Source organism: Lutra lutra, chromosome 1, assembly GCF_902655055.1.
Source record: "Lutra lutra chromosome 1, mLutLut1.2, whole genome shotgun sequence".
NCBI classification, from domain to species: Eukaryota; Metazoa; Chordata; class Mammalia; order Carnivora; family Mustelidae; genus Lutra; species Lutra lutra.
The window spans coordinates 122,064,904-122,079,371 of record NC_062278.1 but is presented as its reverse complement, the minus strand read 5'-3'; the positions used below and the strand labels follow the sequence as shown (position 1 = coordinate 122,079,371).

General features: G+C 42.8%; 1 protein-coding gene across 4 annotated transcripts in view; it reads right to left on the bottom strand.

The window, feature by feature from the left end:
• Positions 1-3,131: 3,131 nt before the first annotated feature.
• Positions 3,132-14,468, bottom strand: part of LOC125083626 (ropporin-1) — a 28,246-nt gene continuing 16,909 nt past the window's right edge. For 3 of the 4 annotated variants that reach the window (XM_047700601.1, XM_047700547.1, XM_047700476.1), the window contains 4 exons: positions 11,226-11,343; positions 9,773-9,934; positions 3,822-3,997; positions 3,132-3,335 (listed from right to left, as the gene is read on the bottom strand). In XM_047700601.1, the coding sequence (XP_047556557.1) occupies positions 3,269-3,335; positions 3,822-3,997; positions 9,773-9,934; positions 11,226-11,343 (523 nt within the window). In that variant the 3' untranslated portion in view covers positions 3,132-3,268. Of the gene's footprint in view, positions 3,336-3,817; positions 3,998-9,772; positions 9,935-11,225; positions 11,344-14,468 lie in introns of all 4 variants that reach the window. The other variant, XM_047700688.1, reaches the window with a different exon arrangement.

Below are 14,468 nucleotides of genomic sequence, written 5' to 3'. Positions count from 1 at the left end.
AGTGTATCTGTAGTCTTCACTTTAATCAAAATAGTTTAATTTAGGAAAGAAAGAGCCCACTTCTTTATCTTTATAAAATCTTGATTTTATTTCTTCCTGAATGTTTTTTCTTTTTAAAGGAAAAATATAAACCATATCTTTCAGGGGTCTCAGACTGACAGCTTAACTGAGGTCATGGTAGGATTCAAATATTTCTTAATGGTTATGATAGGATGGCCAATGGGATGGATCTGACAAGGGTCTATTAGCAGCAAGGATAAAGAAAGTCCCTTTGGAATGATCTCATCATGGGGAAGAAACTGCTGGTTTGGGACAATGTGTCAGGTTTGAGGGTTAAGTGTGATTTAAACACACATAGGTCACTTACTGCCCTGAAGCCCCTACTGACTTGAGTCTGACCCAAGGAAAGAAACAATTGTGATGAAAATGCTAAAATTTTGTTTTATTAAACTCTCTGTAAGGCGTTGTAGAAGATGTTGGTGATCTATGCCAATGCCTTCAAAGGTTCAAAGGTTGGTTTTGGTAAACACCTATGACTTTGAACCTGAGAGCATTTCTTCTGCATCAAAAGGAGAAAGCTCACACCTTAAGCTGGGCAAGCTGGAAATGCCAGTAAATTAATACCTCTGGAAACAACCCTCAGTCAATGACAGATGGGAATTTGTTAAGGAAGCAGCCCTTAGCCGATGATGAAGAGCTTCCTCATCCCTCTGGTTGGGATAATTCTTAGATGTGTTTTACCCTCTCTCCCAGAGTCCACCAGCATGACTGGGCTTTATGGATAAGTGGCTTGATAACACACTGTTTATTGGTTTTCTTTCCATCATTATCTTACTTTTCCTCCTCTCTTTCCACTCTTCCTGATATTGCCTCCTGTATAAACTACTTGCACTTAAATCCTTATCTCAGAGGCTGTTTCTGGGGAGAAACTACTAAAAAGCGCACTGAGCAAACAAGGCAGCCCAAGCTTGGAGTCAGACCTGGATTCAAACTCCTCTTACCAGTGGTAGTGAACAACTTAATTTCTCTAAGGCTGTTTCTTCATCTATAAAATGGGGACAATAACATTGACTTTGCAAGGTTAGGTTGTAAAGGTTATTTTTGACCATGTATAGAGAGCCTTGTGCATAGGGGCTGCACATAGTAAATGCTTCATACATGCTGGTGACGATCATTAATACCATCTTTATAATACTGTGAATATAGAATGGCATAGGTGGAGGCCAAAGCTGGTTTTCACCTTCGGAATGACCTCTGAAGTAGGCTAATTTGGCAGCTGTGCTCTAGGATCTGTTTCTAATGAGCATCTGGGGCTTATCAATCTCAGTGGCTTAGAGGAAGCCTTGCCACAGCCAGCCAAGGCAGGACAGAAAGATAGCAGACATCATGTGATGTGTTAGAAGCCGAAGAGGTGGCACCACCAGTTATGCTGAGTTTCAACTGGGGGCCACAGTGTCATGAGTGACTTTGTATCTGGGTCCTCTATTCACTTTGATGGCTGTGGTTTCATTAACCTCACTCTTGAGGGATTATGCTCAGGGCTACTGAGGTTTGGTTTCTAGTTTAATCTGTTTTCTCAAACATGCAAAGGCCTCTTATGCTTCTATTATGTTCATGACCTTGTTTTAGAGCCTTTCAAATTGGGGCTATTCCCTCTGCTCCCCTTCACTCCCCACCCCCCGACAAGATCATATTGGAATTCTTTGATCATAGTGAAAGAAATGGAGAGACTGGGGCAGGTTAAAGGGTTTCACTCATTCTTTAACGCCAATTTATTCCAGTGCCAGGATTTGCCCGCAGGGCTGCAGCCTTTTCCAATAGCCGAAGGTGCCAGGGTGGATATAAATGATAGACTGCTTTGGCTAAGATGGCAGACAGCTGGGGGAATTAGTTGTTGCCCGCCCCCTGCAGGTGTAACTGGACAGCCGTGGCGGGTAGAATGTGTTTCAGCTCTTTTTAGTACTTCACTCTAAGCCAAATTAAAGGACCTATGGTGATGTCCCTTCACAATATTCTTTTACTGATTTAGACACTAACAGATGAATTTCTCGCCAGTTCAGAAGGAAGATACGTGTAAAGGAAAAGGCATGCTAACATGATTCTTATACCAAAACAACTTAAAAAAAAAAAAAAAAACAACTTTCAAGAGAGAAGAGTATGGCAGAGAGAAGGAATCCAGCAACCTTGGCACACCTGACCTTAAGAACAATAACCCCACAGACTGTTCATCTCATCTGCTTCCTGGAAGAAAGAGAAATCTTTCAGAGACCTTGTCAGAGGTCTTAACCTCATGCAGGGCAATTCCCAAGAAGGTCCCCTTACATCTGTATATAGTGTCAGAAAAATCTGGGGACATTGCCCCTTTAATACCAATCTCTGTAACACATAATGATACCTCTCAGAGTGACTTGCATTAAAATGATTTGAGTTCAGGGGTGCTTTGGTGGCTAAGTCAGTTAAGGGCAAGCTCAGGTCGTGAGCCTGAGCCCCAGGTCAGGCTTTATGCTGCACATGGAGCCTGCTTAAGATTCTCTCTTTCCCTCTCCCTCTGTCCCTCCCCACTCCCGATGTGTGCTCTCTCGTGTGAAAAAAATAAAAGGTGATTTGAGTTCACGTCTTGCGTTCATGTAAGATGGTGAGCTCACTGAAGGCAGAATTCAGATATGATTCATTTTGTATGTCCAGAAGCCAGCATAGTTCCTAGCTGGGGTTGCCAGATTTAGCATGAAAATAAAACAAAACAATACTGAAAAGCTATTCGCTTATTCAAAATTCAAACTTAACAGGGTGTCCTGTATTTATCTGGCATCCTATTCCTTGCACTTAGCGAACCTTGACAAACATTAGCGAGTGCGTGAGTGACTAGCACCATCCCAACAAATGGAGAGCCAAACTGGTGAAAATGTGGATTGACTACATAGAAGATCCTTCATAATCACAAAACATCCAAACTGTGTCTGGTTAACATGCTACCTGTGAAAATCTTGACAGCCTGGCTTTGACTTGAGACACAATTTCTACCCTGCTTGGTTAGCCATTCTCAGTGTCCACGTGGGAAGGATACGCATCTTCTGTTCATGTAAGTGTTTTGCTCCAACAATTTTACATCTTAATTCCACATATTTCTTGAGTTCATAGGTTTGCTTAATTGTTTATTGGTGTGGACCAGTTGTACAAGAAAATTGACATTCGGTGGTGCGTGGGGTTCAGTCGTTCTGAAGCACAATCAACTCTGTTATCTTCCTTTAAAATGGCCAAAACTGTGCTTTTACTCCAGCCGAACCCTGGGGTTTTGGGTAAAGTCATTGACTTTGATTAAACCATCAGGACCAATTCTGTTTGGGAAAAATATATATCTGGGGTTAGTTCGTTGAACAGTCAGTTTTAAGAGAGACAGTATATTAACTCTCTCCTTCTAAATGAATTCTTTGTGGATCCTGCCCTCAATGCCTGTCTTTTTCTTTGACCTTGGCAGCCTGCTCCTCCTCCCCCAATCTTACCTTACTACCTAAAACCTGAGTGTGAGTCAGTCACCTGAAGGGCCTGCTAAGATGCAGACATCTGGGTCCTGCCCCTGAGTTTGTGACTGGGTATTTTCGGGTGGCAGCCTGAGAACTACCATTTCCAACTCATCACCGGAATCACTGTCCTACACCGTTCTTCCCTGGCCTTTCCCTTTCTCTTTTGGGTCCTTAGTTCTTTTTCTTCATTACATTTCTCTGTGCCCAGAGCAGTATAATATAGCAATCTTGCTATATCATGGCCTGCTAGGTTTGTTTTCCCCGTATTCTTTCCCCTCTGATGGGTAAAAGTTTACTTACACTTCCTGTTCAATGTAGTTCAGCATTCGGCTGACATGTGAGGCAGAGATCTCCCCGTCCACCTCAGCAATATATGTGTAGAGAAACTGGAAGGTGCTAAATGGGATCCGGGGAGGTCCACTGTCATGGTCAGATGATAACACCTCGCACACTATCTTGAGAGTTTTGGCAATGGTCTATAAAGGCATAAGATAAAATTAGAAAGTCATTATTTCAAACTAAGATCAGTTTAAAGGTTTTATTTATTTAACTGAGAGGAAGAAAGAGTGTGTGTGCACCCACACGCAGGAGTGGTAGGGAGGGGTGGTAGAGGGAGAGGGAGAAAAGGACTCCCCTCTGAGCAGGGAGCACAGGTGGGGCTCATTCAATCATGACCTGAATGGAAGGCAGAGGCTTAACAGACTGAGCCACCCAGGCATTCCCCCCCCCCCCCGCAAGATCAGTTTAGATAAAAGAAAACAAATAAAAATATTGCTCTCATAAAATGAAGCGAGAATAATGTAATAGTCTGGAAAGCTTGAACTTTTTACACCCAAACATCATTGAATTCCATCTAAAAAACATTGATGTACTGGGTTTCTTTCTTTTTTTCCTTTCCTTTCTTTGTTGGAGGAATACTCTCAAGTAATTAAGTTTATGAACTCAATATTTTAAGATATTTATTATTTTCATCAAAATAACCTCCCTAAAGGAGAATTTGATTTTACATTCTAAAAAATTAAAATTGTTTCTTATTCTTATTGCTCTCCAATCTTACGTCTGAAGAGTTGAGGTAATTAGTCTAGCTCATATGCTCCTGTGAGACTTGGAGCAATGCCACAGTGTGGGGGAAGGGAGGAGGAGAAGGGTCAGTCCCTGGGAAGACAGGAGTCCCAGATACAGGAAAAGTGACACTGAACATCAAAACCAGTTCTTCTAAAACATGTAGATCCATCTAATCAGAACACCTTGGTTATTTTTTGTTTTATACCTTGTATTTTATATGACATGACATCCACCTCGTTGTTGCCGGGGAAGAACTAGGAGATGATGGATGCCCAAAGGTTTACAGTATAGGAGCAAACCAATGAAACTTCCAACATCAAAAGGTCATGTTCAGAATTAGCTTTTACTCACCTGTGTCTTTCCATAAACCTATTCTTTTTTTTTTTTTTTTAAGATTTTATTTATTTGACAGAGAGAGATCACAAGTAGGCAGAGAGGCAGGCAGAGAGAGAGAGGGGAGGAAACAGGCTCCCTGCGGAGCAGAGAGCCCGATGTGGGGCTCAATCCCAGGACCCTGGGATCACGACCCGAACTGAAGGCAGAGGCTTTAACCCACTGAGCCACCCAGGTGCCCCCATAAACCTATTCTTTACATAAATTTCTCAAGTGAATGAGTTGGGAAATTACAGGGGTAAAGGAAAGAAATGATTTGAAGAAAGGATTGTTTAGTTCTGAATTAGCAAACATAGGTCAGCGTGTCTACCAGGGCAATTCACCAAAACAGATGATGTGTAGATTGTCCTTAAACACCTTCCAGGGACCAGTGAAAGTGAGTCCCAAGTGGTGAACTGGGTGTGCCTGGGAGAAGGAAAAGGCAGCTGCTGTTATCTCCCCAGAAGGCTGGCTGGCATTGCCCTTCCTCTGCAGCTGCTGCGGGCTCCTCCGTTCCCTTCCTCCCCCTAAATATAACGGATGTCTACAGGATGCCTCTTTAACTTGTGTGTGTTACCCAGGGGTGTAAGCGGGGAGGTATCAGGAAGTATATGAGGGCGCTGAATCAACTTGGCCATCTTCCCAGAAAGACAGTTTTACCTGATGACAGGTGATTTAAACATTGTTTGCATTAATTATTAACTTTAATTGATTTAATATTTACATTTTGTTTCTTTATGTTGATAAACATTGCTACCTTATGAACTGGAATCATCAGGGTACACGAATTTTAAAATAGTAAAATGCATGATGTCAAAGAGATTTGGGGTTTGCAGCAGGCCCCTTTCATTGACCCTCCCCTGCCCTTGGGGAGCCCTGCCCTGGAAACTGCTGTGAAGTGCCATCTGTGGCAGTGTGCCACACGCTTCCAGGAAGGAGGGTGAGTGGCAGGCAGACCAGAGGCTGGGGAAGAGGCTGTCATTGAGATGGTGGGGCATGTGCGGGTTGCGAGGTCAGCATGACGGGGGGTTTGGGTAAATTTGCAAGCTTATGTGCAATGAACTCCATCATCTCCACTCATAGCTCATCCTCTCTGCTTCCCTTTCTTAAAAAAAATCCCCTCCTGCCTTTGTTCTGCTGTCCTCTTTCTGCAGGCTCATCCATATTGGGGTGCTGTTAAGGACTGAATTGTGTTCACCCCAAATTCATATGCTGAAGCCCTAACCCCAGGACCTCAGAACATGATTCTATTTGGAGATAGGGCCATTTTAGAGGTAATTAAGTTAAAAATCAAGTCTGTGGAGTGGCCCTTAAAATAAGATTGCTATCCTCATAAGAGGAGATTAGGACATAGACATGCCAGATACATACATACCCAGAGGGACAGCTGTATGAAGCAGCAGGTAAGGGCGCCTGGGTGGCTCAGCCCGTTAAGTGTCTGACTCTTGGTTTCTGCTCAGGTCATGATCTCAGGGTCTTATGCTTAACCCCCCACACATCAGGCTCAGAGCTCAGCAAGGAGTCTACTGAAGTTTTTCTCTTCCCCTCTCCCTCCCTCCACTCACTCATTCTCTCTCTCAAATAAATAAATAAATAAAGAAAAGAAAGAAAGAAAAAGAGAGAGAGAGAAAAACAGGGAGACAATGGCCATTTACAAGCCAAGGACAATGGCCTCAGACACCTTAATCTCAGACTTCCAGCCTCTAGTGAGAAAATAAATTTCTAGTGTTTAAGCCACCCAGTCTGGGGTACTTTGTTCCATCAGCCCTACAAGCTAATACAGGTGCTTTCTACCCCAAACATTATCTTTTGTTAATCAAACACAAACCTTTAAGTTTTATTGTCCTCTTAACATTTTAAAATATTTCATACATGGATGAATGGATAAGAATTCTCTGGACTAGAACTTAAATAAATCTAAAGTAAACAAGGACCTGCGTTTTGTTGCACAAGATTTTTTGATCAGATGGGTATCTGCTTGATAAAGGGAGCCTTAAAGCATCTTCTGAGAGTCACAGACCCAGAGGGGAAAGGCTCAGAAAGTGAATTATTTGCTAACAAAACATGTCCTTCCTTCCTATGAACACAGTCTTCCTTTTCTACAATCAGTCCCCGTGGAACAGGAAGGAATAGAGGCTAGTCTAGAGGAAGGAGTGCTGAGAGGGAAGAGAAATATAGGTCTGCATGCCACAGTCTTTTGAATCCTGGGTGTAGATTGGGAGAGCTCAAGAAAGTCCCTGTCATTAGAGGAAAGGAAGGAACTGGTTTTTCTAAGTGGCACCAAGATCATGTCTGACTGGTGAATTGGCAAAGGAAAGAGAAATTCCTGCGCTTGCCTCTAAGGGTATATATATGGAGATTTTATTCATTTATTTGAGAGAGAGAAAGAGAGCACGAGCAGGGGGAGGGGCAAAGGGAGAGGGAGAAGCAGACTCCCTGCTGAGCAGAGAGCTCAGAGCAGGGCTCCATCCCAGGACCCTGAGATCACCATCCGAGCCAAAGGCAGATGCTTAACTGAGCCACCCAGGCACCCTAAGGATGTATGGTTTAACTAGACTGCAAAGCCTCTACCAGATGTTGACATCCTCACACCTGACATTTAAGTTCCCAGCAATAGTCCAATATGAAACAGATGGGTATAATGGGCCTGGTTCCTGGATTCACAAGGCACCCTTTATTTACAGACTAGCCCTTCAGGCTGACTTCACCTTGAGGTGTTCTGTGATGTTGGGGTGATGAGGGGCACAGTTAGATACCTGATGACCTCACTGTTATCCAAAGTCAGACCTGAGGGTGTCTCAGTAGAAATAGAGAAGGCAGACTAGAATCATAGTCTGTCAGAGATGAAGGAACTTTTGGAACATCTAATCCAATCTCCCTGTTTTGGAAGGGAGGTAAAAGATACAATTCACCTCATGGTTTCCCCATCCCCAGTGTGGGAGGCAGACATACCAAAGTAAACCTAGCAGCTGCACTGTGAACTCAGCAGAGGGAGGAGTGGAATTTAATATTCTGTAGTCACTTTTCGTTATGGCAAGGCATGTGGAGGGAGAGGACTTATACATCTCACAAGGTGGTGAGGGTCTGTGAAGTAGACCACCGGAGCCAGGGAGCCGATGAAGGCAACCTGAAAGGGTTCAGAGAGGCCCTCAGAAGCCACCAGAATGATGACGAGCCAGGGATGGGGGGTTGGGAGGGAGCACTGCGCTGTGAGAGAGAAGAGACCTAGGACTTAGGCCGCAAGCCCCTGAGACCACACAGACAGTATTTATTCCCGTGGATTTCCAAGGACCAAGACATATAGGAAATCCTTTGCTTGGTGGTTGTGTGGTCCTGGAGTCACCATTTCCCTATTACACACTCTGCTGCCATCTTGAAGAGTGGAGTGGTGTGGAAAAATCTGAGAGACTGGGCATTTATGTCAAAGCTGTTTCTGGCACTGCATCGGACTAAAATCCCTGGATTGAATTGAATCTACTTACTTTCCTACTCAACCCTCTGTGGGTGGGGTAGATCAGGAAGCTCAGAATTAACTATAGATAAAATAAAGTACGTTCCCTCCTCCCTACCCCAGATATCTCTGCATGTAGTGTAAGTAAATTTGTGACCCTATGGGAATTTAATAAAATGTGTCTATTTTTAATTTGTCCTCCTGGATTACCCCCAACCTTTGGGGCTATTTTTACAGAAGTGTGACAGTGCTGATAGGCAAAACTTCTGCACTGGCTGCATTTTTCCTCTCCTCTTTGGAGGAAAGCAATTTATTCATTATATCGTATTACTATACAGGATAATGAAGATTAAAAAAACTATGAATGGCTTCACCTCTCCTTGTCTCTAAAGAAACAATTATAATGAAAGTTGCAGGGGAAGCCTATAGGAAAAGTTGAACTTGCTAATATTTCTCATAATTTTTGTCAAACAAAAATGTCAGATATGCATCCCATGTGTATTCAAGATGAAAGAAAAAGATGGTAGTTAGAGTTGTTGACTGATTCAGACTACCTTTATGTACCATTTGCTTTTGGCAGAGTCGATAATTTTCTCATTAACTTTCAAACTTGCACATATTCCAGGATTTTTTTTAAAAAACCCCATGTTTCTGATTCATTTTCATTTAAGCTATTATAAAGGTGTTTAATAAGAGTGAGTCCATATATAAGATGACGCCCAAAGCTTTTAAATAAATGTATGAACTGGGTGCAATATCTTTTTCTTTAAAACAGAAACATTCCTTTTCCAATTGTAAATCAAGTCAAACTTAGAAAAAGCATGAATTTGTATGAGCATCCTACATCCGTGATGATGTTGTAACGGTAAGTCTGGAAATAGCCTCATTTCTCCTTTCCTGATCTCTCAGCTCTGATTTTTGTATCCAATTATGCTTATCAAATACTAGTTTTCTGTAAGCCTGCATCTCTTTTTCAAAGGCCCCGTTGGTGTATCTTCTAGGTGTCTGGAACCCAAGTAGAAGTGAATCTCTTACAGCTGGCTGTTGGTTATCTTTAGGAATATGAGTGGAGCGGTGACGGAAATAAATCTGAAGGCAATGATTGAAATTCATAAATAATCCAGAAACCACATTCTAGTAAACTCTCCCCAGGGTCTGATGACAGGTTTCCCCTCTCCCCTCCTCCCCCCTGCTTCTGGCTGTGGAGCAGAGGAATGACCTAATTCAGAGAGGAAGGGAAGTAGACAAGACAGGTACGCTTGTCCTCGGCCCAGAAGACGGACTGTGTGTGCAGAGGTACTATTCTTCCAGGCCCAGACAGAGCTTTTCCAGTAAGGAACAGAAAGCAGTAAAGCTCACTTACGACTCCAAGAGAACTGCAAGCAAGAGCTAAAAACTTCAGCCACTCGATCTCCTCCGTGAAACGGCCCACATTCATCACACTATTAAACAGGTCTGTTGGGAGACTCAGCACCTTCCACATCTGGGCCAGCTCATCTGCGTGGATAATCAGTCTTCCAGCAACCTGCAGGTCAGGGGACAGACGACGGACAGGGAGGGACAGGATGAGAGAATGCCCCAAGAGACACTGCCCAGCAAGGCCCACATTTTCCCAGCACCCAGCAAGGGGTTTGATGGCGGGGGTGGGATCAGGGCAGGACTCTGGCCATCCTCTTTGTAAGGGTAGAGAAATATTCAGTGTAGTGTTAAGCGTGCTGAAGTATGATGCAATCATTTTAACTCTCAATGTCAAGATTATAGGGAAATATCTTTATTTTACATTTTAATTTTTTTCTGATACTTTTATTGTCTGCTGTTTTATCCCTAGGTTGTGCCTATAAGGGAGATAGGGCAGCCTGCAAATGAAACCCAGGAGCTGAGGACTTGTCTGAGACCAGTAATCAGTAGTGAAATTAGAATTAGTTGTTAAGTCTCTTGCTTCTAGGTTCTGTGGAGTTCTTCGCACTAGACTTCACACGTAACCCTCATGCTTTTCCAAGACTAATAAGGGGTCTGTGGTCTGGATGCCTAATATTGCTTGGTCCCAGGTATGTCAGATCTCTGATCTCTGCCATGTCTGTTGCATAAGGTACTTGGTGGTTAAGAGGAGAAAGGGAACAAATGGCCAGTCGTTGGCCAACAGTGTGATAAGGCTACAGATGCCCTAGTGAAGCATACACCTTCCCCGGCCCTCTGATTCTAGTGAAATGCTAAGCCTCTTGGAGCAAGGTAGTTGGCTGTCAGTCCTCAAACACCCCAAACCTCTCTGTCCTGGATTTTAAAGCAGAGTATAGTGGTGCTAAACCATATCCTGGGAACTGGCCAAACTACAACTCTCTCAAGTCAGACCTTCCTCATCCATTCACTGGAAAGCTCCCAGCATGATATGGCTTTGAAGAGAGCGAGGATTTTCCCTAAAAGCTAGGCTATGTCTGCATCTGGGATAGCTGGGAAACTAAATTATGCCCCTCTCCAAACTGATTGCCATCATATTATGTTCTTGATCAATAAGAGTGTCACAGTCAAGGGACTGTGGACCTGCGCTTTTCTGGAGAGAAGGATTATTATTGAGTTGATTCCCTGGACATTCTGCCAGCTTCAGGGAAATCTGGGATGACCCCACTAATAACTCAGCTTGTAGCCTATTTCAATATCATTCCTATCCCTAAGAGAAGATTTGCTTTCAATGAATGGTTTAGTGGATTTATGATATTGATTGGCCAGCTGGCTGCCGGGTGATGGTGGGCTTTTGTCTGTGCCCACCTGGCCTCGGTATTACCCCATCTTCCCCCTTGATGCTCTGGTACAGCCCTTACCCGAGAATGCAGGATCTTTAACAGCTCAGGTGTAAGCTCTGCCCAGTTAGACAAAGCCACTCGCTCAGACCGCTCTCTCACTGGAGGAATCTCTCCACGGGACATAGCCCCGAAATAACTACAAGAAAAAAAGTTAGGGGGTGGGGAGAAAATCCTACATTCCAGTGGCCTCTGGCTGCTTGGAGAACCCCCTCTCCTTTTTCTTGAGGGCAGGGGATGGAGGAAAGAACATTTGTTAGGGACTCCTATATGCCAGACACTTTGTTTAGATCGTTTATATACAGGAAAAACCCGAATGTGTTACCTGCCATTCCAGGTATAAAGAACACTTAGTGAGTAAAAAGATTTGTTTGTGTCTAAGGATGACAAATAATCAATAAAAATTTTGGTATGGAATTCCCTGAAGCATATAGAGTCTGGGATTTTCTTTCCCAGTCATCCCTCCTAAGTGTTTAATATACACATGTGTATGTGTGCAACCACACATTACATACACACATATACATATATATAATAGGAGATACAGAATATATATGTATTATACATTATATAGAAAAAAAATATTATATATGACATATATACACATAATATATATGTAATACATCATATAACAGCAATTTGTGTTTCTCCTCTATTTTATAGAACACACATATTATATAATATATAATATGTACACACATATGTACATGTACATACACATATACATAGATTATATATTATATACATTATATATGATATAGTATATATATAATAGGAGGGAGAAAAAGATCATTGTTATTTTAAATCCCCACTCTCTTTTAGGGAAGAAGATTCCTGGTATCTAGAGGAACTGTTTTTTAATCATAAAATCTTTATTTCCAGTAACATGGCTATTGACATACTTAAAGTTGATTATTAGGTAGTGAGTAATATGTAATATATAATATGTAATAGGTAGTCTCGGTACCTATTGTGGGTAATCTAGGTAGTGGGTAATGTGTAATCCTGGTAATATGTAATAGGCAACTTGGAAAAAAGTTGGAAAAGCACTAGAGTGACTTGTACAAGAAAGGGGAGGAGAAGGAGGTGCTCTCGGGATGATTAAAGAAACGTTTCCAGCTGGAGATCGTAAGGCTTTAAGGGGCTTTAAGGGGAGAGAGAAAGAAGGTTGGCAGGGCACTCTGAGGGAGGCTCAGGTGAGAAGACAGGCCACGGAAGGGGTGAGACGATCTTATGTGGGGGTGTGTGAAGTAAAACTCTATCTTTCCTCAAAAATTTTAATAAAATCTGCCCACTCCCTGACATTTTGTGGAGTGGACTCTGGGTGCAACATGGAAAAAATACTGAGTCCGGTTTCAGGATTGATATTAGACAAAAGAGCTGGGGGGCCTGGGGCTCTGTTGGTTAAGCATCTGACTCTCTTGGATTTAGCTCAGGTCCTGATCTCATGACTCTTAGGATGGAGCCCCGTGTTGGGCTCCTCAGTTGGCAGGAGTCTGCTCGGATATCCTCTCCCTCTGTCCTTTCCCTTGTTCTATCTCTCTCAAATAAATCTTTTTTAAAAAAGATAAAAAGGGCTGCCTGTAGCAGGGAATGGACATAGGAGTTGACACATGGGTCACCAATGCTATCTGGAAGGGTCTGTCTCCATCAAAAGCCTTGTTATTAAGAATCCCAGGATCATGCACCTCTGCCCCTCTCTGCTTTAGTTTTCATGAATAAATAGTCTCGTTATTTTTCTCCAGATCCAGTAGTATAAAAAGAATAACAGAGGGAATTTTGTAGAAGCCCATACTAAGGTCAAGCCATAAAATGATAGGGATGCACCACTACCTGTCTCTAGGTTCCAGAGCAATGTAGAGCTACAAAGACCAAAATAAGACCTTCCAGGTACTGCCTTGGAGGTCAGCAGCAGGGAGGGCAGAAGAAATACTGTCTGGATGTTTACCATGTGCACGAGCAACTGCCACAGACAGATCAGTGTTGAGATACGTGTGGGTTCAGGGTGACAACAAGAGTGGGCTCTAATAACTTGGGCAGCATAAACAGGAGAGATAGAAACACAGCACATCATGTGGCAGAAGTGACTGCCCAAATAGAGAGTGATACTCAGCAGCAATGTCTTTGGACTTTTTAACCAAGTTAGTGAGAGAATGTGGAAATGAGGCTGAAGTCAGGAATTTAGTACTCTGTGGGTTATTTAGCTTCATTTGCAATGAACAATTCCATGGTTATTCACATACATTACAAATCCATGCTGTCACACATACCACAAGACACGTTTATATCCTGCAGATGTCTGGGAGGTGATTTCTTCTCAGACAGCACATATGCAGGGAAATTCTTGCTTGTGATGAATTAAGTATATATTTTGTCTTGGGAATACTTCGTGGAGTTTCTACAAAGTGCTACGGCCTTGTGAGTCTCATAAAACCATCTGATAAATGCTTTTCATGTATTAATAGATGGAGAGTGCTCTGAGGTCATGCTTTCCTTTCTCATTGTAGCTAAACTACAAACTGATTCTTCGTGGATATCTAAAAAATTTATAGCACATGATACAAAAAGGGAGCAAGCAGTCTACAACAGTGGAATGTTTTCTCGCATAAATGTCAGGGACAATGGCAAGAAATGTCATTTTCCTTGTTATAAAGCAGCAGCATAATAAAATGGGGGGTTAAACTATTGTGTGGTATAAAACAAAGTCTGTCTGAGTATGCCAAAAGAAATTAGTCTTCTGATGCCAAAACACAATCTTGGAGATAATATATAAAATTTAGAATGGAAAACTAAACAGTGTTCATTACTAGCAAAGCAACCCCATTATGTCCCTTATTTACGAGCACCTCTGGCTTATTTTACCTCCATCTGTAAAAGCTTCATCCTGACTCAACCCAGCACCAGGAGTGCACTGGCTGTGACTGTGAGGCTGATCTTGGATAACATTGTGTGCTTTCTCAAGGTGTCCACACCTTCCTCCCACCTGCTCAATACACCTCATGCTGAGGACATTCTCCCTTCTTCCGGCCCCCTCTCACCCCACCAGCTAGGCATCTCTGACTCCCTTTCTCCCGCTGAAACGCTATTAAGGAGGTCATCATTAAGCAGTAAAACGAGCCTGAAAATGATCCAGGAGGTATGGTTAGTTCTCGACCCCTGCCTCAAGTCCCGGATCCTCAGTGTCAAGCGGGCATGTGTCCCTAAGAAGCCATTTCATAAATGAGAGGCTTTCCGTGCAAAGCTGTTTAAATCCAGGCCAACAGC